A 27,598-nucleotide genomic window follows, 5' to 3' on the forward strand; every position below is an offset into this window, starting at 1 on the left:
CTGGAAACAGCCAAGAATGGTGACTCACGCCTTTAATCCCAGGAAGTAATGGCAGAAAGCAGAAAGGTATATAAGGCATGAAAACCAGGAACTAGCCTGGTTAAGCTTTTAGGCTTCTGAGCAGCAGTTCAACTGAGATCCATTTGGATGAGGACTCAGAGGCTTCCAGTCTGAGGAAACAGGATCAGATGAGGAATCGGCAAGGTGAGGAAGCTTTGGCTTATTCTGCTGCTTCTTGTTCTTTCTCTTGTTCTTTGTCCACCTTTAACCCAATACCTGGCTCCGGGTTTGATTTTATTAATAAGAACCTTTTAAGATTCGTGCTACACAGACTAGAGACTTTGCATCCCTGGAAGGCTACTGGGCCACTTTGTAAGTTTCTGAACTAAGACAATTTGATTTCAGTTGAAAGAATAGACAGGTAAAGCTCTCCAGGAAGTGAGTGACAGGATGTGGCCACAGAATAGATATAGGAAAAGAAGCTATTTGAGCCCAAGAACGTTTGTACTTCTAACCACTAGGACACAGGTGAACAGAAGCACCAGTGTCATGAAATGAGACGAGAAACAAAGCCTGGGTCTAGAAAGGTGTGAGCTCCCGGGATGCCCGAACAGGGAGATGCAGAGATACAAGGAAATGCACAGCAAGGACAGATGGGTGTTAAGACAGAGAAAGGGCTTTCTCAGGGTTAGAAACAAAACCTGCTCTGTGCAATCATACAGTCAGTCCTGCAGCTAAAAGCTTTCCCTTGCTCTTCAGAAGAGACAGACAGAAGCTAGCTAACACAACCTTTTCCTCCTTGCTTCCTTCTAAGACATGAAGAAAAGGCAAAGGGGTTCAGATGCTTGTCCAAAGTTCCAGCTAATTAGTTCTCAGAGCTGGGCTAAAATGTAGTCTTCAGGCCCTCCAACTGCATGGCCTGTGTAGTGCACGTTAGAGGCAGTTCTTTCTTAGACAAGCCAATCATTCATGTCCTGTGTGGTTAGAGATGACCGCCTGGCAGGGTCCCTGAATACTACCAGGACTTGCAATCTCCTTCTCATGATTCTTCTTTCTGAATGTACAGATCTGTGAGAAAAACTGCACATGGTACAAGGACCAAACTAGAAGGAGCCAGACCAGCCCTCCATGAGGAATGGGAATGTGACAGCAAGTGTCTCCAAGGATTTCTACCACAGCCAGGGACACCAATCGCCAATGGCTACCATGAGTGCAAACCACTCTCCAATCGTGACCATTCCCTAGTTAGAGGGAGGCATTCCTGCTGCAACATCAGTTCTCAAGGATCAACTCGCTGCTCTAAGTGAACCTACCATACACAACATAATCTCCATAAGAAAATGCACCTTGTACCCAGCAACATAGATGATTTCATAACTCAAGGTGACCATATTTATAGCACATTTCAGCTCAGACTAGGCCTTTTTCCAGTGCTCAGTTCAATATGTGAATTATAAAAGTATTCACCTTTTCATTTTGTAGTCTTTAACTTCCTTAAAGTTTCCTTCTTTTGAGATTATAATTACATCATCCCCTCCCTTCCTACCCTTCAAACCCCCCTTGTACTTCTTGATTTCTTTCAAATTCATGGCCAAAGTGCTGGCTAGTGACAACTTAGAGACTAAAGTCATCAAAGAGGAGGGAGTCTTAATTAAGACAATGACTCCAGAAGGAGGTAGTGGTGCACGCCTTTAATTCCAGCACTCAGGAAGCAGAAATAGGCAGACCTCTGTGAGTTCAAGGCCAGCCTGGTCTACAGAGCAAGTTTCAGGGCAGCCAGGGCTACTACACAGAGAAACCTTATCTTGAAAAATGAATAAGCAAACAAACAAATGAGACTCCATAAGATCAGGCTGTAGGCAAGTCTGTAGGGCACTATCTTAATTAGTGATTGATGTGGGAGGGCCCAGACCACTGTGGATGGTGCAATTCCTAGGCTGGTGATCCTGGGTTCTATAATAAAGCAGGTTGAGCAAGCCATGAGGAGCAAGCCAGTAAGCAGTGCCCCTCCACAGCCTCTGCATCAGCTCCTGCCTCCAGGTTCCTGCTTTGACTTCCTTCAGTGATGAACAGCAATGCTGAAGTGTAAGCCTATAAATTCCTCCCCAAGTTGTTATGGTCATGGTGTGTCATCACAGCAATAGTAACCCTGACTAGGCAGCCTCTTTTTTCATTGTTGTTACACGCATGTGTGTGTATGTATACATACATCTCCGTTCTTAAGTACAACCTGCTCAGTCTCTGTAACGGCACATGTTTGTTAGGTTTTCAGGGTTGGCTGATGTCTGACACTAGATAGCCAGTTGGCATGCTCTTCCCTGCAGACTCTCTCTCCCACTCTGAGCATCTCTCCGAGTTGCCTGTAGATCTTTGTGTAGGGTTGAGGCCTCCTGGCTTCTCACTACCCACTTAGGCTTGTCTACTGCTGCTGTCCTTGTTTAGACAGTCATGTCAATGAGACTTTGTAGGTGGAGCTTCTGACATTCCTAGGGACACAGTCTCACAGCAAACTCCCTGATCCTCTGGCTCTGACAATCTTTCGATCCCCTGCTCTGAAATGTTCCCTGAGCCTTAGGTATGGGAGTTATTTTGTAGATGTATCCATTGGAACTGGGTTCCACAGAACAGGGCCTCACTGTGTATCCCTGGCTGGTCTGAACACCCTACACGGACAGACTAGCCTTGAACTCACACAGATCCACCTGCCTCTGCCTTCTGAGTGTTAGTACTAAAGGCATGCACCATCATGCCCTACTTAAAATCTTTAAGAATTTTTTATGTGTATGAGTAGTGGCGGGGGGCGGGGGGGGGGGGAGGTTACACCATGAGCCCTGTGCAGTGTTTAAATCTTAGCAAGGTATACACTCAGCCACCCTGCTGTAGAATCTGCCTACTAGACTTTGAGTAACTCAATATCTAGAAGGTTCCATTTCACAAATACCTTTCTAAAACAAATGTGAATACAACCAATCAACTAAAACACTGTTTGGACTCAAGACAAACACATCATTTAATTCAATTAGTCAAGGGTATTTAAATATTTATACAATCACTTTAAAAAGCTGTAATTTTATGGGGCTGGGGAGAGCTCAGTGGTTAAGGGCACTTGCTGCTCTTGCAAAGGACCTAGGCTTGGTTTCCTGTTCCCATAGAGCAGTGTTTAAGGTGGAAATGTGAGCCCTTGGGCGCCATTTATTGCTGGAGAGCTTTTCTCCAGGTTTCACCAATCCCCGCAGTCCCACAATCCACATATAAAATAATCACTCAGACAGTTATATTACTTATAAACTGTATGGCCGTGGCAGGCTTCTTGCTAACTGTTCTTATATCTTAAATTAACCCATTTCTATAAATCTATACCTTGTCACATGGCTGGTGGCTTACCGGCGTCTTTACATGTTGCTTGTCCTGGCGGTGGCTGCAGTGTCTCTCCCTCCTTCTTTCTGTTTTCCCAATTCTCCTCTCTCTTTGTCCCGCCTATACTTCCTGCCTGGTCACTGGCCATCAGTGTTTTATTTATATAGAGTGATATCCACAGCAGAGCAGCTCACGACTCTCAATACACTCCCATTCCAGGGACTCCGAGACCTCTTCTGCCCTCCACCACACTGCATGCACACGGTACAAGACATGCGTGCAAGCAAAACACCCATACACATAAAACAAATCTAAAATCATAAAAATAAAAATGCTGCACAAGCTGCCCCGGTTCTTTGATAACAATGATGTTCCTGGTTCTAAGGCAGTGTTCCTGCTCAGAAAATCCAGAATCACTTAATTTTAAACAGATTCTCATTATAGCCACCATCCTACTTACAGACGCCCAGTTTCAAATAGCCTTTCTGGGACTGTAGAGTCTCAATACCCAGGACCATAACTTACAATTTTATGTTTCATTTGTCCTGTATATATCTTCTTTGTATGTATGTGGAATTTTTAAAAATCCCATTTGGGTGACAAATTTTCCAAAGGCGAGGACTTCCAATCCTTAGTCATCTGTCTCTAAAGAGAATAGTGTGTGTGCTGGATAATTTTATGTCAACTTGATACTAGCTAAAGTCACCTGAGAGGAGGGAGCCGAAATTGAGAAAATGCCTCCATAACATCGGGCTATAGGCAAGCCTAAGAGCATTTTCTTAATTAGTGATCAGTGGGGGAGGGCCCAGTGGATGGTGCCATCCCTGGGCTGGTGGTCCTGGGTTCTATAAGAAAGCAGGCTGAGCAAGCCATAAGGAACAAGCCAGTAAGCAGCACCCTCCATGGCCTCTGCATCAGCTCCTGCCTCCAGGATCCTGCCCTGTTTGAGTTCTGGTCCTGACTTCGTCCAGTGATGAACAGCAATGTTAAAGTGTAAGCCAAATAAACCTTTCCTCCCTGACTTGCCTTTTGGGTCATGATGTTTCATCACAACAATAGTAATTCTAACTAAGAGAGGGTGAACAGCAAAAACTTTACAAAAAACAGATGAGTTTCTGCCACTTCCAAACTAGAAGGCCTGTGTTTCAGATAAAAAAAAAAAAAAAACCAAAAAAAAAAACCAACACCACTTTAAATACCTATTTGGAACATCACTATGAGAATTTTACATAAAGCAGATAACATGAGATTCACAACACAAAGCAGACACATGAAAGAGAATACTACCAATTAGAACAATCTAGGCCTGGCAAGATGGCTCTGTAGGGAAAGGTGCTTTCTGCTAAGCCTGAAGACCCAACTTTGATAAGTAGGATCTGACTCTGACAAGCTGTCCTCTGACTGTCAAGCACACACCAAAGTACACACACAATAAAATGTAATAAAAGTTTATAAGTAAGCTAAAGCCACTTCTTTGGGAAGGGTGAACATGTCAACTAATAAAGTTGTTCAAACAGAAAGTTTGTTATCATTCTACATCAACAAATGTGAAAGACCTCGGCAGCCATCTCCCTGCTCAGAAGTTACAGCAGAACCACAGAGTGACCACAGCAGTTTGCTCTCATTCATCAGACTAGACTACTGCACACTCGAAGACCTGTGACAAGGTAAATTACAGTGTCATAGGAAACCACCTGCCTTTTCCATCATCCAAATAATTACGTCCATGCCAATAAGCCTAACCCTGGACACAGATACCACCACTGAAGCAAAGGCTGATAAGAAAAGGCTTGAAATAAGATGGAATTATTTTGTTTCTTTTCTTTTCTTTTTAAGACAGGGTTTCTTTGTGTAGCCTTGCCTGTCCTAGAAATAGCTCTGTAGACCAGACTGGCCTCAAATTCACAGAGATCTGCCTGCCTCTGCCTCTCACATGCTGAGATTAAAGGTGTGTGTCCCAACACCACCCAGTTATAAAATGAAATTTTCATGCTCTTTTGTGGAGCTGAAAATAGAACCCAGTATCTCCCATACTGTGAAGAAACAGTGCCACTAAGCTAAACACCCAGCTCCCAATGTTCATTTTATTTGCATCTTTTACTAATCCACTATGTGAGGCATCCCCCTACATCTATTTAACCCATTCTCCAACTGTCTGGACAACCATTGAGTGCTCTACAAATCAGTTCAATTCTGGTACTGCCGCACCTTCCCCAGCAGGTGGATTTCAAAGGTTAAGAGTTCAATAGATGTCTGTCTCCACTTCAGATACTACTCCTAAGTTCCAAGCTACAGAGTGTAGAAGGAACCTTAAAAGTTCTTATTAATAAAATCAAACCTGAGGCGAGTTATTGGGGTCCATGCCGGTAGATCAGAGAGACAGAACAAGCTACAGCTATCTCACCTGGGCCGGATCCTCAGCTGGTCTTGTCTCCTCAGACTGGAGGCCTCTGAGTCCTCATCCGGAATGGGTCTCAGCTCAATTACTGCTCAAAAGCCTGAATGCTTAACCAGCCAAAATCTCCTAGTTTCTCGTCCTCACGCCTTATATATCTGTCTGCCTGCTTTCTACCACCACTCCCTGGGATTAAAGGCTGGCTTTCTGGGATTAAAGGCGTGTGTCACCATGCTTGGCTATTTCCAATGTGGCCTTGAACTCACAGAGATCCAGAGGGATTTCTATCTCTGGAATGCTAGGATTAAAGGTGTGAGTGCCACCATTTCCTAGCCTTTGTATCTAGTGGCTGTCTGTTCTCTGACCCCAGATAAATTTATTAGAGTACACAATATTTTGGGGAACACAATACCACCACAACAGAGTGTACTTTTGACTACCTAGTTATAAATGGGGGATTTTCCATGATTTCCCCTTCCTTGGATTTCATAATTTTCTGGAAGGAAAAAAATCACAGAACTAAAATACACACACACACACACACACACACACACACACACACACACACGTATATATTAGTTATTAATACTAGTTTGTTATAAAGGATACAATTAAGGACCAACCAATGGAAGAACTGCATAGTTAGACTATGGAGAAGTGGCCCAAATTCCCATGTTCTTTCTAGACCCACCACCCTTCAGGCACCTTGATGGGTGGACTCATTGCATAGGCATGATGGGGTACACCAGTGGCCACTGCAGTGATTAACTTAACCCAGTTCCTCTCTGCTCTAATTTGCTTCTCTGTTGCCACAATGAAACACTGACCAGAAAGCAAGCTGGGGAGAAAAGGGTTATTTACTTACTGCTGGTGCACCATCACAGGAAGCTAGGGCAGCAACCCATGGGAGCTCACAGAGGTTTCCTAGTGAGATCTGAGCTTGCTTTACCCATCAGGGTTGCATAAGGAGATGGAGTTAGTTTCCTTATGAATATAAGTTTCCAAAATAGTTCTACAGTTTCCTTTTGAATATAAGTTTGTAAGAAGTATAAATAATTATATGTTGAATGTGAGTTTGTGAAAAGTGTAATAAGTCTAAATGTTTAATGTAAGTTTGTAAAAAGTGTAAATATATATAGTGATAATAGTTCAGTTAAGAGATCTCTTCTAGATGTTTGCTAAGGTTTATAAAGTAGTCCTATAGAATGTAAGTTTGTAAGAAGTATAATTACATAGTCATGCTAGTTGTAACTATGTATAGTAATAGTCATACTAGAATTATGTTGATATTAATGAACCAGAGTTTGGTAAAGCTAAGGGAATCTTTAAGTTTGATGCAGTTTATTTGATGCAGTTTGCATCAAGAGTTTATTGATTTAAAAAAGGCTTGGCATACCTAAGTCTGTTATAAATATCTTAAGACCCATTCAAAAAAGAACAGTCCATCTTGGTCATCCTTTACTCCTTTACTGGGGTTGTGGCAGCCTAGGGATTGCTGGGTTGTTCAAACTACTTGCAAGCTCGTGAGTCAGAGTTGAGTTAAGCTCTCTACCCCCTCCTGCCAGAGGCTAGTGGTCAGAGATTGGCAACTTTCTTCTTGATAGCTTCCAACCTAAGCCAGAGTTTGATGGAAAGTATATCTCCATGACGGGTAAGGAAGATCAATCAAGGAGGACAACATAAGACAGACTCAGTCTATCTCAGGGGCTTAAGGGGCTCTTTAAAAAATTAAGGAGGGAACCTGTGGGAGCCCACAGAGTTTTCCTAATGAGATCGGAGCTTGCTTTACCCAGGATGGCTGCATAAGGGGGTGGACTGACCATGTGTGTGTTTACCAGGTGTTTGGAAGGGTCTGAACTTGGCTGTGCTAGGGGGAGGTCTTTTGCTCCACCCCTTGGCATTCCTTTAAAAAGCCCTTTAGTAGAGACAGAAGGGGCCGGTGGATTAGGATCCAGGCCTTCCCGAGGCTATCCTGTGTTTCTATCTGTCTCTCTTCCCCCTCTATATTTCTATCTAAATCTCTTATGCCTCACTCCTCAAGATTACCCTGGGGAAAAAAGGCGCCCCCCCACAAGAACCTGAAGCAGAAACTGAAGTAGTGACCTCAGAGGAAGGCTGTTTACTGCCTTGCTTCTAAGTTCACATTTCATTTGTTTGTTTTGAGACATGGTATCTCTATGTAGCCTTGGCTGGCCTTAAATTCACAAAGATCATTTGCTTCTGCCTTTCCAGTACTGGGATTGAAGGCATGCAGCACCAGGCTCCACTACCCTTTTTTAGACAGCCCAGGTCCAACTGACTAGAAACGGTGGCACCTACAGTGGGCTAGGCCCTACTGCATCAGTTAGCAATAAGGAAAGTGTCCCCTAGTCAGCCACAGGCCAATGTGACAGAGGCAATTCCTCAACTGAGGTTCCCTCTTCTCAGGGGACTCTAAGCTTATGTCAAGTTTACAGCTGAACCTAACTATGATACCTTCTGACCCTCTCCTGGAAGGCAAGCTTAAATGTCTGCCATCTAGCCATGCTTAGATGCTCTGGTGACAACTGCCCATCCTGAGGTATATGGGGGCCAAAGCCACCAGTCACCTCATTAGCACATATCAGACTCTCATCTGTCTAGAAATTCCACACATTTTAGGATCTGTATGCCCAGGACTGGGGACAAGGACCAAATAACATTTTCCTTTTTAATCACGACTTTGTACAAAGCTCTCCTCAAACTAGCAGGCCAATAAAAGAGACACTGAAGAAACTCCCAAGCAAAACCTACATCTTCACTATGAAAAATATCCACCAGGAAGAGGTGATCACCAGTTAAGGATCATTACAGGGTGGTGAAAATCCACATGCATAACTCAAGTATTCATGGGATAACTAAAACATTTCCAGAGTCACAAACATCTACAACTAGGGACCTGGTGAGTACAATGTCTAAGATATGAACACAAATTCAGGAGATAACATTATTTTATGGAGAGAGATACTTCAATAGTTTTAAAATCTGTGTCAAAATTATCAAAAAGACTTTAATAAAAAGCCCTAACTGTAACTGGTTATGACCTTAATGGACAGCAGAAGACAGTCCTTTATACTTTCTTAATGTGCATGCAGAGTAGAAGAATACCGTTCAGTGGAAATTTTCTCATAACCCTAAGCAACACTAAATTTTGAGAGGAAAAATATTCTTTCCTAGAGCACGTAGATTTCCTGAAGGAAACTGCTACAGAAGGCGAGTCCTGCTCAAAACACTCAAATGACTCAAGTGACAAGCAACTTACTTACAATATCACAGTAAGTTCCAGACACAATCCCCATCACAAGAAAGTGTCTCCCAGGGCTGGAGAGATAGCTCTGTGGTTAAGAGCACTGACTGCTCCTCCAGAGGACCTGGGTTCAATACCAAGCACTCACATGACAGCTCACAACTGTCTGTAACTCCAGTGTCAGGGGACCCGAAACTTCCCATGGCAAAACACTAATGCACATAAAATTTTTAAAAAGCCGGGAGGCGGTGGTGCACGCCTTTAATCCCTGCACTCGGGGAAGCAGAGGCAGATGGATCTCTGTGAGTTTGGGGCTAGCCTGGTCTACAAAGCGAGTTCCAAGAAAGATGCAAAAAAAAAAAAAAAAGCATCTCCCCACATTACCACAAAGACAATACAACATCAACATCAAGAGGCACACTCCTACTTCCCAATGTTTCACGTACTGTAGGGAGGCTCATAGAACACAGGTTAGCACTTTACTGAATGGAATAGGAAACCTGAGGAATATCTCTAGAACCGTCATGGTAATTTTGGGTTGGGTTACCACCAATGTCCTTTGCATAAAAGAAAAATAATCCTAACTTGCTGAATTCTAAATAACATATTCATTCACACAGCTTGTTTTACATTCACTTACCCTATCAGCTGAAAAGAAACATAATTAAAATATAATTCCCTATTTAATTTCCATTTAAACATTTAAAAGAAGTGCAAGGAAAAATACTCTTACCGTTCGAGAATCTGAGAAAGGGTTATATTCATCAAGGCCTGGTGGCACATTTCTGGTCACCTGTGTAACGGATGGGTCCTAGAATAAAATTTGAAAAAAAATATACATATATAGGTTATCTATTAAGACACAATTTTGATATTTACATGATATTTGCTTTATCTCAACCTTTGGTCACTCAGCAAAACAGTGCAAACTTACAGTACTGTCAAATGTATTCCACATTTCAACAAAGGTAATGTTTAAACCCACAGCCCTCACACCCTCATAGAAAAACAAATACAACTTGGGTTTGACGCAAGACAGCTGCTAGTCTGTCAATAACGACTGGAGCAGGTCCCTCTTACTGCCTAAGTCGCTCAGATTAAACCCACCATCTTTAAGACCTACCCAAGGGAGTGCATATCGCTTACCTCATGACACAGGGTCTCACTCTGTACTCCAGGCTGGCTTTGAACTCTGAGTGCTGGTCATTACATTCATAAGCCACCACACCTAGCTTCATGGTCTCCTTTTTATTTTTGTAATGTTTTACTATTTTGAGAGTAACTATCTACATCACTCCCATCCTCTCCCTCCAAACCCTCCCATGTTCTACCTCCCAAACACACGGTCTCTTCTTTATTATCATCACACATGTATGTGTACATGTTTATGTTTCTGTGTGTGTATGTGTGTGTGTGTGTGTATATATACACACAGGTATGTATATATACACATACATACACACATAGGTATATATAGAGAGATATATACACACACGTATACATAACCTACTGAGTCCATGTGCTCGTGTGTGTGTGTGTGTATGTGTGTGTGTGTGTGTGTGTGTATGTGTGTATGTGTGTGTCTCCAAGGCTGACCACCTGAAATCAGACAGTCTCTGTGGGAGCTCACCCCTGAAGGAAACTGACCCTCCCTCTCCGTGGTCACTGACCGCCTATGGCTCTTTTTCTAGGAGTGGGACAGTTCCCTTTTTAAAACAGCACCTTCAACAGTTGGGGACCTGCCACCCAGCTCCCAAATAAATAAACATAGAAACTTATTAGTACTGCCTGGCCAGCCTTAACTTGGTTTATTTATAGCCAGATTTTCTTAACTGAAATTATCCTGTCTTTCTTTTGCCTGGGCTTTTATCTTTCTCTATTCTGTATACCTTTCTTCTTTCTCCATGACTTACTGTATAGCTGGTGGCTGGTCCCTAGAGTCCTCCTCTCCTCCTCTTTCTTGCTCCTCGATCTTCTCCTCCCAGATTTCTCCTCCTATTTATACTCTCTGTCTGCCAGCCCCACCTGTCCTTTCTCCTGCCTTGCTATTGGCCGTTCAGCTCTTTATTAGACCAATCAGATGTTTTAGACAGGCACAGTAACACAGCTTCACAGAGATAAACAAATGCAACATAAAAGAATGCAGCACATCTTTGCATCATTAAACAAATGTTCCAGAGCATAAACAAATGTAACACATCTTAAATATTCCACAACATCTATGAGTTCAAGACCAGCCTGGTCTACATAGTGAATTCCAGGCTAGTGGGGTTAAATAATGAGACCCTGTCTCAAACAACAGCAACAACAATAAACATCAGGGTCTTTTGGTCAGCCAGGTGTGGTGGCACATGATTATAATTCAAAACTCAGGAAACCAAGACAGGAAAAATTCAGAGTTCAATGCTAGCCTGGTCTAAACAGGGACAGCCTGTAAGAAAAAGAAGGGAAAGGGAAGGCAGGGGCTAGGGAAGGAAGAATGGGGGAGAGAAAGGGAGGGTTAGGGAAGGAAGAATGGGGGAGGGGAAGGAAGGGATAGGGAAGGAAGAATGGGGGAGGGGAAGGAAGGGATAGGGAAGGAAGAATGGGGGAGGGGAAGGGAGGGACTAGGGAAGGAAGAATGGGGGAGGGGAAGGGAGGGGGAGGGAAGGAAGAATGGGGGAGGGGAAGGGAGGGGTAGGGAAGGAAGAATGGGGGGGAAGGGAGGGGTAGGGAAGGAAGAATGGGGGAGGGGAAGGGAGAGGTAGGAAAGGAAGAATGGGGGAGAGGAAGGGAGGGTTAGTGAAGGAAGAATGGGGGAGGGGAAGGAAGGGATAGGGAAGGAAGAATGGGAGAGGGGAAGGGAGGGACTAGGGAAGGAAGAATGGGGGAGGGGCAGGGGTAGGGAAGGAAGAATGGGGGAGGGGAAGGGAGGGACTAAGGAAGGAAGAATGGGGGAGGGGAAGGGAGGGTTAGGGAAGGAAGAATGGGGGAGGGGAAGGAAGGGATAGGGAAGGAAGAATGGGGGAGGGGAAGGGAGGGATAGGGAAGGAAGAATGGGGGAGGGGAAGGGAGGGGTAGGGAAGGAAGAATGGGGGAGAGGAAGGGAGGGTTAGTGAAGGAAGAATGGGGGAGGGGAAAGAAGGGATAGGGAAGGAAGAATGGGGGAGGGGAAGGGAGGGACTAGGGAAGGAAGAATGGGGGAGGGGCAGGGGTAGGGAAGGAAGAATGGGGGAGGGGAAGGGAGGGACTAAGGAAGGAAGAATGGGGGAGGGGAAGGGAGGGGTAGGGAAGGAAGAATGGGGGAGGGGAAGGGAGGGACTAAGGAAGGAAGAATGGGGGAGGGGAAGGGAGGGGTAGGGAAGGAAGAATGGGGGAGGGGAAGGGAGGGATAGGGAAGGAAGAATGGGGGAGGGGAAGGAAGGGGTTAGGGAAGGAAGAATGGGGGAGGGGAAGGGAGGGGTTAGGGAAGGAAGAATGGGGGAGGGCAATAAATCAAAGAAAAAGATGAGGGAGAAAAGGAAAGAGAGGGGAAGGAAGGGGAGGAAAGGGAAACAGAATGGGAAGGAGGGAGGAAGATAAGGAAAAGGGGAAGGGGAGGAGAGGTAAAGAGGAAGGAAAAGAAAAGGGAGGGAAGTGGGAAGGAGGGGGAGAAAGATGGGGAAGAGCGAGGAGGGGAAGGAAGATGGAGGGATGGGCAGAACAGCAAGAGTGCCACAGGGTCTCAGCTTCCCAAGGAGCACCTAGTATGACACCTGAGGGCACCGGCTGTCATCTAGGGGAGAAGCAGGATGTGGGAGAGGAGAGAAAGGGAGCTGGTGAGAGGCCACACTTTCAGCAAAGTCCTCCAGCGTCTCAGTCTCGGAATCAAATGCCAGTGAGGTACATGGTGCTTTGTCTCCACACCAGGATTGCTATCCAGCCACTGTTACTGCATATTGTTACTGTTTCCCTCCCAACAGCAGCAGGGGATGTGAACGTTTCCAAGCAAGGAGAGTCCTCATCAGGAAGGGCTCACATAAAACAAACTAAAATGGGGGAAAATAAGAACTAGAGGACACAGCCACCCCCCAAAATACACAAAACCCAACAAACAAACAAACAAACAAACACAGGAAGGAAGGAAGGGAGGGAGGGAGGGAGGGAGGGAGGGAGGGAGGGAGGAAGGAAGGAAGGAAGGAAGGAAGGAAGGAAGGAAGGAAGGAAGGAAGGAAGGAAGGCACTGCAACATTTCCACAACTCCATACTGAAACCAAAGATAATGAGACAGATGAAATGCCACAAAAGGAGCTCAGGGTCCTATTTTTAAAAAGATCAAGGACTACATAGGGGACTCATGTAAGTAGATGAAAAAAAAAATCAAGGTCTGAATAAGAAAGTAAGGTAGATAAAAAAAGGGGGGGCATTAATTCAAAAATGAGGAAAAATCAGCAAGGAAACAGATTCTGAAAAAGAACCGAGTTAAAAATGATGGGAATAAGAGTCCATCAGGCAAACAGAAAACATGGCAGGAAGCATCATCAACAAACAAAGACAGAAGAAGAAATGTCATCAGTGCAGAGGGACAGGCTTAAGGCAATGACACACTCAGATATACACAAAGACAAAATGTGAGCATGGACAAGGCCCCAAGGACTCTGAGGACAGTCAAGAAGCCAGGCCCGAGGAGAAGGACTAAGATAAATCTGAAGGCCACTCATTCCACAAAACCATTCCAAGACTTTCCCAGATGGAGAGGAGGAAATGGGTCCCAAACACAGGGGGCATTAGACTCCAAACAGACACCTCCAGAGAATGCCCAGCCATCCCACAGTCGACGTGTTGAAAACACAAGCAGAGAACCAATACTACAGACGAAAAAGGGTCTAAGGTGTAGCTCAGAGGGAGGAGGGCACTGCCCGCTCTGCACAGCTCAGGGAGAGGGCACTGCCCGCTCTGCACAGCTCAGAGGGAGGAGGGCACTGCCTGCTCTGCACAGCTGGGGGGGCACTGCCCGCTCTGCACAGCTCAGAGGGAGGGCACTGCCCACTCTGCACAGCTCAGAGGGAGGAGGGCACTGCCCGCTCTGCACAGCTCAGAGGGGGGGCACTGCCCGCTCTGCACAGCTCAGGGGGAGGGCACTGCCCGCTCTGCACAGCTCAGGGGGAGGGCACTGCCTGCTCTGCACAGCTGGGGGGGAGGGCACTGCCCGCTCTGCACAGCTCAGGGGAGGGCACTGCCCGCTCTGCACAGCTCAGAGGGAGGGCACTGCCCGCTCTGCACAGCTCAGGGGGAGGAGGGCACTGCCTGCTCTGCACAGCTGGGGGGGAGGGCACTGCCTGCTCTGCACAGCTGGGGGGGAGGGCACTGCCTGCTCTGCACAGCTCAGAGGGGGGGCACTGCCCGCTCTGCACAGCTCAGGGGGAGGGCACTGCCCGCTCTGCACAGCTCAGAGGGAGGGCACTGCCCGCTCTGCACAGCTCAGGGGGAGGGCACTGCCCGCTCTGCACAGCTCAGAGGGAGGGCACTGCCCGCTCTGCACAGCTGGGGGGGGAGGGCACTGCCCGCTCTGCACAGCTCAGAGGGAGGGCACCGCCCGCTCTGCACAGCTGGGGGGGAGGGCACTGCCCGCTCTGCACAGCTCAGAGGGGGGGCACTGCCCGCTCTGCACAGCTCAGAGGGGGGGCACTGCCCGCTCTGCACAGCTCAGAGGGGGGCACTGCCCGCTCTGCACAGCTCAGAGGGGGGGCACTGCCCGCTCTGCACAGCTCAGAGGGAGGAGGGCACTGCCCGCTCTGCACAGCTCAGAGGGAGGAGGGCACTGCCCGCTCTGCACAGCTCAGAGGGAGGAGGGCACTGCCCGCTCTGCACAGCTCAGAGGGAGGAGGGCACTGCCCGCTCTGCACAGCTCAGAGGGAGGAGGGCACTGCCTGCTCTGCACAGCTCAGAGGGAGGAGGGCACTGCCCGCTCTGCACAGCTCAGAGGGAGAGCACTGCCTGCTCTGCACAGCTCAGAGGGAGGAGGGCACTGCCCGCTCTGCACAGCTCACGGGGGGGCACTGCCCACTCTGCACAGCTCAGAGGGAGGAGGGCACTGCCTGCTCTGCACAGCTCAGAGGGAGGAGGGCACTGCCTGCTCTGCACAGCTGGGGGGGGGGGGCACTGCCTGCTCTGCACAGCTGGGGGGGGGCACTGCCTGCTCTGCACAGCACACTGGTTCAGCCTCCAGCATCTGAACTAAGATAAGCTTTAAGGGGAAAACACCAACACATCTACAAAGGCAAATGCACCCCATCCCCCATCAGCAACCCAAATCAGCACAAGAGCATGGGGCGTGCACTTGACCCCAAAAGTAAACAAATACCAATCAAGAGTGCGTCAGATAGCAAAGCCACCTTTTAGAAACGGATAGAGAGACCAGGACATTTCCAGACAGTTCAAACAGAAGCAACTTGTGACAACCAAGCTGCCACCGTGTATAAAATGTGATACACAGAAGACAAAGAGAGTCTTCATCACAAGAGCCAGGAAAGTATCAGTCTCGTGTGAGGAATAGATGACCAAAGGGACGGAGGAATGAGTCAGTCATGGTCAACAAGGAAACCAGCAAGCCCCTAGCACTAACAAGGTGGAACAGCGATCCAACAAAACCATCAACAAAACCGTAAGAAGCAGCACCCTCTTGATATCATCATCAGATGGAAACCTTAATTTATGCAGAGGAGATCTGACATGGTTAAAAACAAATGGAGGCGGGTCAGAGAGCCTGGTGGATAAAGGCATTTGGTGGCCTATGTTTGATTGATTCCTGGAAATCACAGAGAGGTAGGAGAGAGGACGAATGTCACACAAGGTTATCCTTTGACCTCCACATGCACAGCATGGCATGTGCGCTCACACACAAATAATAAATAAAAGTTTATAAACAAGATTCAATTATCTTGGTCTTAGCTAGAAGAATAAGACAAGATAAATAAAAGAACTCAAAGTATCCGTACCTATACTTAAAAGAGCCTGGGGCTGCACTAGAACATTTCTTAGGTCTGATAAATACTTTCAGCAATGTAACAAGATTAAAAAAAAATCAGTAGTATTTCTACTACCAGCAACAAATTTGCTAAGCAAATCATCTTAATGAAAATCTTATTCACAATGGCTTCAAAAACATAAAATACCCAGGAATAAACCTCACCAACGAGGTGAAAGGTCTCTATAATAAAAACTTGAAAACACTGAAGAATGAAATTAAAGAGGACCAGGCAATTGGACAGACCTCCCATGTGAAAGAGTAATATCAAAAATGATGTATCTATTCAATGCAATCTCCATCAAAATTCCAGGGACATTCACAGAACTAAAAAACAATCTTTTAAATTCACAAGGAAGGACAAGGGGTCCCGACACCATGGAAATCCTAAACAGAAGAAGTAATGTTGGATGAGTCATAATTCCTCATCTCAAATCATACTACACTAACAAAAACTCTGCGACTTCACAAAAGACATACAGCCAGCCAGCAGTGGGTATGATGGAGGTCCCGGGAAACAGCCGCACAGCTGTGGGCACCTCGTTTTTGAGAACACTGCCTTTCAGAAACACACGCTGGGAATGAGAGCTGCCTTGACAAGTGCTGCTGTTTGGGAAATGGAGTGGTCTTCACACCTTGCCCTTTTATGCAGAGGACAATTTGATTCAAATTGGATCAAAGACACTAACATAGACCCGAAACTTTGAAACAGGAGGGAAACACATGTAGAACACTTCAAGATTCAGGTACAGGCAAGGTATCTCTGTAAAAGATTATTAGCACAGAAAATAACATCAAGAATTGGCAAGGAGTTTCATGAAATAAGAGGTTTCTGCACAGCCAAGGAAACAGGTAGCAGAATGAGGGGGTAGATTTTCTCCCATAGGAAACTTTTGCTACCTACATCAGACAGTGGATTAAAATAAAAATGAAATACAACCCCCACAAATGAATCAATAAATGGGACCCTAATAACCCCCACAAATCATCCAATCAATAAATGGGGCCCCAATGAACTAAATGAAGGTGTTCAAAGCAGGAATACAAATGGCCAAGAAGTATTTTAACAAGTCTTCAGCATCCTTCATCACCAGGGAAATGCAAATTAAAACTGCTTGAGAGCACCTTGCTCCCCAGTCATAATGGCCACCATTAGAAAAACCCAATGTTAATAAATACTAAAGGCAAAGAGGGACGGACCCTCATCTGCTGCCGGTGAGAACGCAAACTGGCTCTGCCACTCTGGACAGGTCCCTCCAAAGACCTGAAAGCAGAACTACCAGAAGAGCCAGCCACACACCCATGTATGAACACAAGGACTCTGAGTCAACATCCACACATGTATTTGCATGTTCTCTTTTACTGCTGCAGTATTCACAGTGACAAGCTACAAAACCAACCTACACACCCATCAACTGATGAAGGAGAAGGAAAGTGTGATGGAGTTAAATTCAGCCATAAAGAAAATGAAATCACAACATTTGCAAGAAAATAGACAGAACTGGACATCATCATGTTATCAAAATAGGTAAGACACAAATACCTTATGTTTCTCTGATACATGAAATCTAGATTTAAATTTATATACATGTATATGTATATGCACATGTACAGCTTATGAATCTAGAGAGGGACCAGGAGATGGGGAAGACAACTCATGGAAGGGGCAGGAGGGGAGGAGGGTACAGAAGACATGTGGCATGAAAGCAAAGCGACATTCAGGGAGACAGGGACGGACCCACAGGAGAGGGTGTGGGAGAGGACAAACAAGGACACAGCAAATGTGTGAAAATGCTGTGACTGTGCCCTGTTTCGTGTAACCTAAAACGTAGTAAGAAATCCTTCAAAAAAGTAAAGAGAAAAGGCAGCGGGCCGTCTGGGTTTGCTGCATTTAACCAGACACGCCTGGTGATACTGCCTTCCTGAAGTATTGTAACTCCTAAACAGAAACACTCGGAGGAATTCTTCTGCAGTAACAACCAAAACCACTTCCTCAGAAGAGTAAAACTACGAAGATCATTCAGAAGTGTAGATGAAAAGGTATTTCACCCCTTCACCAGAGAAAACCAATGAAAAGCATACTGACAGAATTCTCACCTCCCACCTCTCGGCCAGAAACACCTCGTGAGCTTGGCATAGTCTCACCAAGCCACAAAGGAAGCAGGGATTCTCAGGCCCGGGTAATAGGAATAGAAATGGTCACTAACCGCTGCAATATGAGGCCGAGTCACATCTACATGGCCCATGTACACGATGAGGTCTGGACAGTTCTGAAAAGGGCTATGCAAACTGCTGTGACATGAGGGGAAAAGGGACAGTATAAGCAAAATGCTGATTTTGAGAAAGAAAGTAAAAATGATTATGTATGTTTTTCAAGAAAAAAATAACTCAAAAGTAGTATCAGTGATCCCCTAAAGGAGGAGGAAGGGACCCTCAGGGTCCCGGGCTCAGAAGCTGATTTCACTGTGCAGACCTCCTTTACAGCCTTTATTTTGGAGCCATGAAATATTTATCATTATTAGATAACAAAATCAGTTGAAAAACAAAAGGACAAGGGCAGAATATACCTCAGAAAGATGACTAATCTTTGATTGGAGACAGGGTATCACTGTGTAGCCCTGGCTAGACTACAATTCACTAAATGGATCAGCCTAGCTCTGTCCTAAGAGCTGGGATTAAAGACATGCACCACCACACCTGGCTTGGGTATGCTCATCTACCATTTCTGCCACTGGGGCTTCCCTGAATGCCACCGGAGTACAATGGCTTCTAACTCTGAGTTTTTGAATGTACATACCTAGTTTTTTCAACTTCTCCATAATTCACCTTTGTTGTTTTTGCTCTTTTGGGTCCCACCACCCAGCTCCCAAATAAATCACACATTAGAGGCTTATTCTTAATTATGAATGTTTGGCCTTAGCTTGGCTTGTTTCTTGCCAGCTTTTCTTAAATTACCCTGCCTGTCTTTTGCCTCTAGGCTTTTCCTGTTCTCTTACTTCTGTAAATCTTGCTCCATGGCTTGCTGTATAGCTGAGTGACTGGCCCCTGACAAGCTCCTCCTTCTCTGGCTACTTCCTCTATCCTCACAGATTATCTCCTTCTACATATTCTCTCTGCCTGCCAGCCCCACCTATCCTTTCTCCTGCCTTGCTATTGGCCGTTCAGATCTTTATTAGACCATCAGGTGTTTTAGACAGGCACAGTAACAGCTTCACAGAGTTAAACAAAATGCAACATAAACAAAAGTAACACAGCATAAAATAATATTCTACAACACACCTTAAATTCTTAAAAAGAAAAATCAAGCATATATATATAAATGTGTAACTTGTACCAAAGAGACTCAGGTAAAAAAATTCCTTCCAGGTACCTACTTTCAGTTGCTGACCAAAATGTACATGTTCCCTTCTACAATAATCCAGGTCAAAGTTGACTGGCAATCTGACAGAACTGTCTCGTGCAAACAAACTCCCCCAGCCTCTTTGGAACCTTCCCTAATGTAGTATTAATACCAAAGCAGCAGCCTGTGTGTAGGCTACAGCAGAAGGAGAAAGGAGACTCAATAAAAGATAAAGAACGCACAGCTCTCAATTACCACATAATTCATCTTTCCGACTTGTTTGGCTGGTTTTATACTTGCTTTGGAATGTTATTGTTTCTTTCCTCAGACAAGGTTTTACTAAGTTCTCCATCTAAGCTGCCCTCAAACTTGGGTCTGAGGGCCTCTTGCCCTCAGCTGCCAGACTTCTGGGACTGATTACAGGTATGTGCTACCAAGCCCAACTTCAGATTCATTTTAATAACCGTGAGTAGTGTAGAGACGCCCATAAAGTGGAAGCTTTACATAACAATGCTCTTTTAATGCCTGCTGTGTGGCCAGCACCTGCTCAGAGGACTCCGATGCCCAGACAGTCTGCTCAGAAACTGGATCAAGAACATGCTGGCCGTGGCAGAGCACGCCTTTAGTCCCAGCACTCCAGAAGCAGATGGTCTCTGAGTTCAAGGCCCAGCTGGTCCACACAGCTAGTTCAGTTCTGCCATGCCTACACAGTGAAACCCTGGATTTCAAAACAACTTTAGACTCTGGTAGTAATAATTAGGATCCTCCATACTTAGGGGAAGAAAATGCTTCCCTCAACATCATGAAAATGAAACTGTTTCCGTTGATGACATAGTTTCATCTGTGTCACTGGATCTCAAGCTTCAGCAAACACAGGAACCATCTAGGAAGGTTGTCATTAATAAAATCCAAACCAGTGACTGCTGCTCTGAGTGTCTGTCACCTGCTTCTGATTCAGTCAGTCACGGATGGAGACAGAGAACCGATTCCTAAAGAAGAACACTGTCCTCTTGACCAAAAGGAACACCCCAGCTTCTTATACGTTATTAACTCCACGTAACGACATACTCAGAGTTGAACCAGCACTGCACAGACTCTCAAGGCTGTTCCTTAACTGCTGAAGTAGAGCCAAAACTATTCCACCAAACCTCTGTGGATGCCACTTAACTTTAGTTAGTATTCACTTAAAAACCAAGTTGCAATATGAAAACAGGAGTTCCTGCCAGTCACAGGATTCTACACCTAATACAATTAGCTTTGTGGCGGGCGGTAGCGGTGTACACCTTCAATCCCAGCACTCAGGAGGCAGAGCCAGGTGGATCTCTGTGAGTTTGAGGCCAGCCTGGGCTACAGAGCGAGATCCAGGACAGGCACCAAAACTACACAGAGAAACCCTGTCTCAAAAACAAACAAACAAACAATTAGCTTTGTGATGTCTTGCCTTTCAGGGCAGTGTGCCTTCACTGTACACAATGCTGCTCGCCTGGGGTGCTTATTCCTCCAATGAGCCCCCCCCCCCACTCTCCAAAGCTCTCGCTTTCCTCAAAAGTCTCCTCTGACGGGCATTTGTTTTGGGCATCTCAGTGTCCTGTATCACCTGGAGGACCACAGTCTGGCAGAGTACTTCCTCTGGTTGCCAGTGGAGCTTGACCCAGCAGACAATCTCCCTGGCTGACAGCGCCAGGCACTGCTCCTTGTCTCTGTAGGTCATAAGTGGTCCAACATAAAAGCCGACACTGATGACTATTCACAGCCATGTACTGTGTGCCTCTAACACAGGACATGTCAACACTTGGGTACTGCTCTCAAGCAGGCAAGAGCATTAGAAAAGAGTCCAGTAGCCAAGCAGTGGCAGCACACGCCTTTAATCCCAGCACTGGGAGGCAGAGGCAGGTGGATCTCTGTGAGTTCGAGGCCAGTCTGGTCTACAGAGAGAGATCCAGGACAGGCACTAAAACTACACAGAGAAACCCTGTCCCAAAACACACACACACACACACACACACACACACACACACACACACACACACACACACACACCGAGCCCTGTCTTGAAACACCAAAAAAGAAGAGTCCAGACCTGGTCCTGACAACGCCTAGCTCTGCGCCCTTACTCAAGTCCCTAAGGAAATCTGACCGTCACTCTGCCCTGCTGTAGCCCTCACAGTGTCATGCTATGGACTTTGTTTGGGCTGTTTGGAAAGCGAGCTGACTGACTGCTCAGATCCCATTTAGAAAACAGGAACGTGATATAGCTGTAAGTTGCTCTGGTCCCACCCAGCCCTGCGCTCCCATGTTCTTCAGTCCTGCCTGGTCCCAAGGCCCTGCAGCTGCTCATGAAATAATCACTCAGAGGCTTAATATTAATTGCAGATTATATGACCTATGGCTCAGGCTCCTTACTAGCTCTTCTAACTTAACTCAACCCATAACTATTAATCTATGTATCGCCACTATTCCATGGCTTTGCGTCCCATTGCATGCTGCTCCTTGGACAGCGGTTTGGCATCTCCTCTGCCTCTCCTTTCTCCTCTCACTCTCTCTCTTGGATTTTCCTGCCTGGCTCCATCCTGCCCTACAATAGGCCAATGCAGCTTTATTTTTCAACCAATCAGAGCAACACATATTCACAGCATATAGAAAGACATCCCCCAGCAACTTGGAACAGAGCACTTCATGCTCGGTTTTCACCAGTGAAGGGGATCACACTGCTCATGTGCTGCTACATGCTAACACAATCCTTGCACATGAAAAGTGCTCAGTCATAACCTTGACTGCTAGCATTATCACCACAAAGGTAACAAAATAAAAGCTCTCCCCTTATTCACTGACAATTTCCTACAATATAGCATGTCTTAGGGAAATCAGCCAAATCGCCCACAACCACCTTCTGAGACAGACTACCAGCAGTAGTTCTTCGCTGAACTTTGGTGTTGTGTGAGCCTATTGCCTTAGCTACATGAGAAAAGAAGAGGCAGTCTCCTCCCCGCCAAATGAAACAATCTTTAGACCTAGATGTGAGGGTGCTTGGCAGGCCCAACTGAAGAGACTGTAGATTGAATAATTGCTCACCAATCCAACCAAATTCTATTTCTTAAGGAGACCGAACAGGAACCACAGACATGATCAATGAGTAAAGAACATCAAAAGCTGATGCCAGTCAAAGGAAGAGATGCTGTCGTAATAAAGTGACCACAGGGCTAGGGATGTGGCTCAGTGGGTAAGAGAACTGGCTGACCTGTAGAGACACAGGTTTGGTTCCCAGCACCTACACGGCAGCTCACAACCACACGCATCTTTAACTCTAGTTCCAGAGGATCCAGTGCCCTTTTCTGTCCTCCCCGGGCACTAGGCATGCACAAAGGGCTCTAACATACATGCAAACATTCATACACATAAAATAAGAATAAACATCTTCTAGGCAACCAAATGCAACCATCTTTAGTACTGGATGTGAAAGGAGATTTTTTTGTTTTTAATATTATTATTATAGGGCTGGAGAAATGGTTCCATGGTTAAGAGCAAACACTGCTTTTCTGGAAAACTGGAATTCAGTTCCCAGCATGCAGCTCACAACCACTTGCAACTCCAGCTCCAGGGAGTTCCAAACCCTAGGCCTCTGCCTGCACATACATGCACCTTCCCATACACAGGCAGCTGTAACAAAAAATTAATAGAAATAAATCTTCAAGTGACCAGAAAGGGAGCAGAGAGCAGCAGACAGGACCTCTGAGGGGAATTCCAATTGTATACAGTTGCCAATGACTCACCAGAGCAAAGAATGGGAAAGTGAGCGTGTCCCACTGCTCCAATGAGCAATGACACTTTCCCCAAAGTCTGCAGAAGAGCCTCAGAATGGAGGCAGAAGGTGGGGGCTGTGAGGGGAGGGGGGCAGCCATCAATCTCCACTTGAAATAGGGTAGCTCTACTTCTGTGGTTTATAAACGCTGAGTTCACTGAACATGGCTTACACTGCTTCAGGGAAAGGCATGGAGTATGGAGGATCAGGGACTCGGTAGCATCTTAAAACTGCCCCCTAGTCAGAGGCGGTTTTTATTATTGTTGTTGTTACCGTTATCATGGTATGGAGTGTTTGTATGAAGGTGCAACACCTGTGTGCCTGGTGCCTCCAGAGGCCAGGAGGGCATCAGATCCCCTGGAACTGGAGTTACAGACCGTGTGCACCGCCACATAGGTGCTGGGAATCAAACCCAGGTCCTCTGCAGGAGCAGGGAATGCTCTTACCCACTGAGCCTCTCTCCAGTGGAGACTGCATCTTTACAATTATAGACAGACGAGGACTGTGTGAGCTTCCCTCTCTCTCCTAAGACTCTATAATAAACTCTCATCACCTGAGGGGGTGCCTCTATGGCAGAAAACGAGAACAGATGGAACAAAATGTTTTCACCATTTTGCATCCCATTAAAACTCTCTAGAAAAAGTTAACTTCCATGAGTATATTTATACAAAATCTGCCCTGGTAGACTTTAATAAGCATGAATATCTATTGACTCCTAATATATATACTGATCCCCCAACATAATTACTGACCCACAGTTGCTTCTAATCACTGCTAGTTTCATGCCCATCACCCAATTTAGAGACTAAAAAAAGACAGGAAATACAGTATAACTCTATAGTCTTTTTATTCTCCAGTGTTGATATCCCCTGAAGTTTTTGTAACAATTTTGTAACAATTTGACAAAGCCTGCATGAGAAAAAAAATCCATCCTCCTCACATCTAAACTTCCTCTTTTCCTTTCTCAGAAACACACGACTAATTATTCTTGTATCTCACATGTTCAACTGCTTCCTCCCAGCTGGAGGCCTCACATCTGTATTCCAAGGATTGATCATCTTTAAAAGAGACATAAGCTAACAAAAACAAAAACACTGATTGCTTCAACCATGCTGGCCCTGAAAGTACACCACTGAGTAGTACACATCTTTTCCGCTACCCCTCATGATTCCCTGAAACCCCACACCAAGCTACAGTAGTTCTCGCTGTTCACAGCCTCCCTCCTCTCCGCTCTCCCACCCTCTGACCCCTCCCCTCAGGTCTGTTCTTCAGAACGAGCCGCACGAGCCTCTCCGCGCACAGCCTGTTCCCACCACGCCTCGAGATTTGATTGATATGAGCTGGAGAAACTTTTGGCATCTGAAAATTTTAAAATAATTGGAACTAAACACTTACTTACGGGCTAGAGGTGACAAAGATAAGGGGATCTTCAGCATTTACACAAATGACAGACAAGGGATGGAGACTCTGGTTTGTCACATCACCATTCTTTAATCACAGGCACCATAACTACAGTGAGCAAAGGCTGTTATGCTTGACGAAAGTTCTAGGAATCCCAAACTGAATCATTTTACAGGCTGAGGGATGGGGAGGGAAGGTAGGGGAAGTTGATCAGTTAATAATAATGGTACAAAAAAAAAACTGTTGCACATTCCTTAATGAATATTGAAAGTTTGTCTAAAATCCCAGACAGATTACCATGAACTCAAACCAAACAGAAGCCACCAGTACTTTCTGCTTCTGATAGGCTGTTGCCTCTCTCACAACTTTCCTGTTCTTTGTGACCCTGCTCTTCATATCTATAGCCAATGCAGACTCTATGTAAACAATCTGATAGAGTGCTTGCCTGGTATGCATAATGCCTTAGGGGTTCTACCCTACACACACACACACACACACACACACACACACACACACACAATCAATCAATGGGGAGGGGGTAAATGACAGAGCTTTTCTTCTCTAACTTTTCACTATAAAATGCCTTTGGCTTACACATAAGCCATGGGCATATTTCCAGCTGTACGCCTGGCCTCATACCTGGCTGCTGGCACGGCAGGAACTTGTCCTGGGACCCGCCCTTTGCTAGCCAGCATCTTTTATGTCAGACATCTCTGCTCTGGAGTCCGGGTTTAACACAGCACTGCTTTCATTCAGACCTGTGCTGTACTGTGGGGTGATCATTAGCCACACGCAGCTCTTGAGAAGTAACTGGTCCAACTGAGAGGTGCCGAAGGGATAACACACCAGATTCTCCCCTGCAGAGACAGCACTTGTTACAGCGGTTCCCTGTGACAGATCCAGTCAAAATTCTGTCGCCCCTGAGTTAACTTAGAAAAATTAGTGTCTGACTAAATGTCCCTGTCTGTGTACGAAGAGGTGAACTATGAGACTACAGAGGTGAACTGAGACTTTGCATTTAGCGCTGCAGGAGCTGCAGAGTAATCAATTCCTCACTTCCTCACTGTCATTTAAGACAGCCTAGGAGACACCTCAGAACATGTTGCTCCTGCAATGAAAAATGTGTTGTTTCCTTATTGAAATAAATATTATATTTCCCAGATGAATGGTGGATACTCTGATATCAGGGATCTCACTCATCTTTTTATCTCTAGCAACTATACAGGTATCTGGCTAGCCTTGGGCACTCCGTACAAGTTTGCACAGTCCCTTCCTCTTGTTCCACTTGGGTAGTAGTGACCTTGAGGAAAGAAGCAGAAAGCATGGGCGTTTTTACCCTGATGCTGTTGCAGTGTGCACCCATAGCTCTGTAACTAGGAAGACTGAAGCCCAGAGGCTTCATCTCATGTCAGATGGTTAATTAAAAACTGAGCATATATATACACTTTGTTTGTCATTGCCAGAATGTGCCACTGAATCCATACAAGTCATGTTAACTGTGACTGAAACCGCAGAGACTGGCGAAGGGATTTCCAATGATGATGCACTGGCCAATGGGAGCAGATGTCACTGAGGTAAAGGGGTTTTGTCACTCAAAAAAAAAAAAAAAAAAAAAAAAAAAAAAAAGACAGGGTTTCCTTATGCAGCTCTGGCTGTCCTGGAACCCTCTCTGTAAACCAGGCTGGCCTCTGCTTCGTGAGTGCTAGGACTAAAGGTGTTGAGCCACCATATCCAGCAGCCACCATTCCAAATTTGACAGCCTATTTTGCAGCACCGTATGTAAATGACCTGAACTTCCATCAAAACAGACAGTACTGTCTAGAGCCAGGCCAAACGAGCACTTGGGGTCTCAGCTACTCGGGAGGCTGAGTGGCCCCGGAGTTCAGGCCAATTTGACCAGCACAGCACAACCCTATCATAAAAAGAAATAAAAGGAGAGGGGTGGAATAGAAAGGATGTCTAAACCTACATCAAAAGCAAACCAATTACTTCTTATGGAAATAAGTAGCTCAGTAACTGTTTATACAGCATCAAATGTCTGTCAGTTGCAGTGAAGCCTTCAGAAGTATTTTAAAGGTGTTTGTTTGTTTATTTATATGTATGTTTGGTTGAGTTTGGGGGTGTTTTGTTTTGGTTTGTTTAGTTTTGGTTTGGTTTGGTTTTTAGGGTTTCTCTGTATAGCCCTGGCTGTCCTGGAACTCTGTAGACCAGGTTAGCCTCGAACTCACAGAGATCTACCTGCCTCTGCCTCTCAAGTGTTGAGATTAAAGGCATGGGCTACCACAGTCCAGCTCTTTGTATGTGCACCACGTGCAGACTTGTACATGCCCTCACGGGTCAGAAGAGAGTGTCAGATCTCCTGGAACCAGAGTTACTGACAGTTGTGAGTCACCATGTGGATGCTGGGAATCCAAACCAGGTCCTCTGCAAGAGCAGCAAGTGTTCTAAACCACTGAGCATCTTTCCAGGCCCGTCATTTGAGGCAGGTACTCACCCTGCAGCCTAAGCTAGCTATCCTGGAACTCCCAGTGGCACGCTATCTCAGCCTCCCAAGCACTGGGATTACAGGCACGATCCACACATGGCCTAAACACTTTACAAAGTCATTTTAAATATACAGTGAGCATCTCTATAATATAAACAGCTAACTCACAATGAATCAAAGCCCTAGTGCACACATTCAAACTATAAAACACAAGAGAATGTAGACACTTCATTACACTGGGTTAAGCAATAATTTCTTATCTCTGACAGCAAAGTACAAAAAAACAAAGAAAAAAATGAAAGATCACTGGACTTCACCAAAATTCTTAAAATTCATGTTGCAAATGCCATCAAATTTGAAAAAAAGAAAAGAGAAAAGAAAATGAAAGGAATGAAAAGAAAGGAAGGAAGGAAGGAAGGAAGGAAGGAAGGAAGGAAGGAAGGAAGGAAATATATTGAACTGGGGGAAATGTTGCCAATCATTGATATGATCTGTGCCTGTGTGTCTAGAATATATAAAGAACTCACACATTTCCACAATTAAAAGAACACAGGCATGGGATCTTAATGGA

The 27,598-nt window shown here is 45.5% G+C and overlaps 1 protein-coding gene across 2 annotated transcripts in view; it reads right to left on the reverse strand.

The window, feature by feature from the left end:
* Scamp1 (secretory carrier membrane protein 1) overlaps positions 1-27,598 on the reverse strand; it is a 93,422-nt gene that overhangs the window by 50,186 nt on the left and 15,638 nt on the right. For both annotated transcript variants that reach the window (XM_076552075.1, XM_076552074.1), the window contains exon 2: positions 9,751-9,828. Coding sequence is in view for 1 of the 2 variants with exons in the window: in XM_076552074.1 (XP_076408189.1) it covers positions 9,751-9,828 (78 nt within the window). In the remaining variant the exon portion in view is untranslated. The remainder of the gene's footprint in view (positions 1-9,750; positions 9,829-27,598) is intronic.

The sequence above is a fragment of the Peromyscus maniculatus genome, chromosome 15, assembly GCF_049852395.1.
Source record: "Peromyscus maniculatus bairdii isolate BWxNUB_F1_BW_parent chromosome 15, HU_Pman_BW_mat_3.1, whole genome shotgun sequence".
NCBI lineage: Eukaryota > Metazoa > Chordata > Mammalia > Rodentia > Cricetidae > Peromyscus > Peromyscus maniculatus.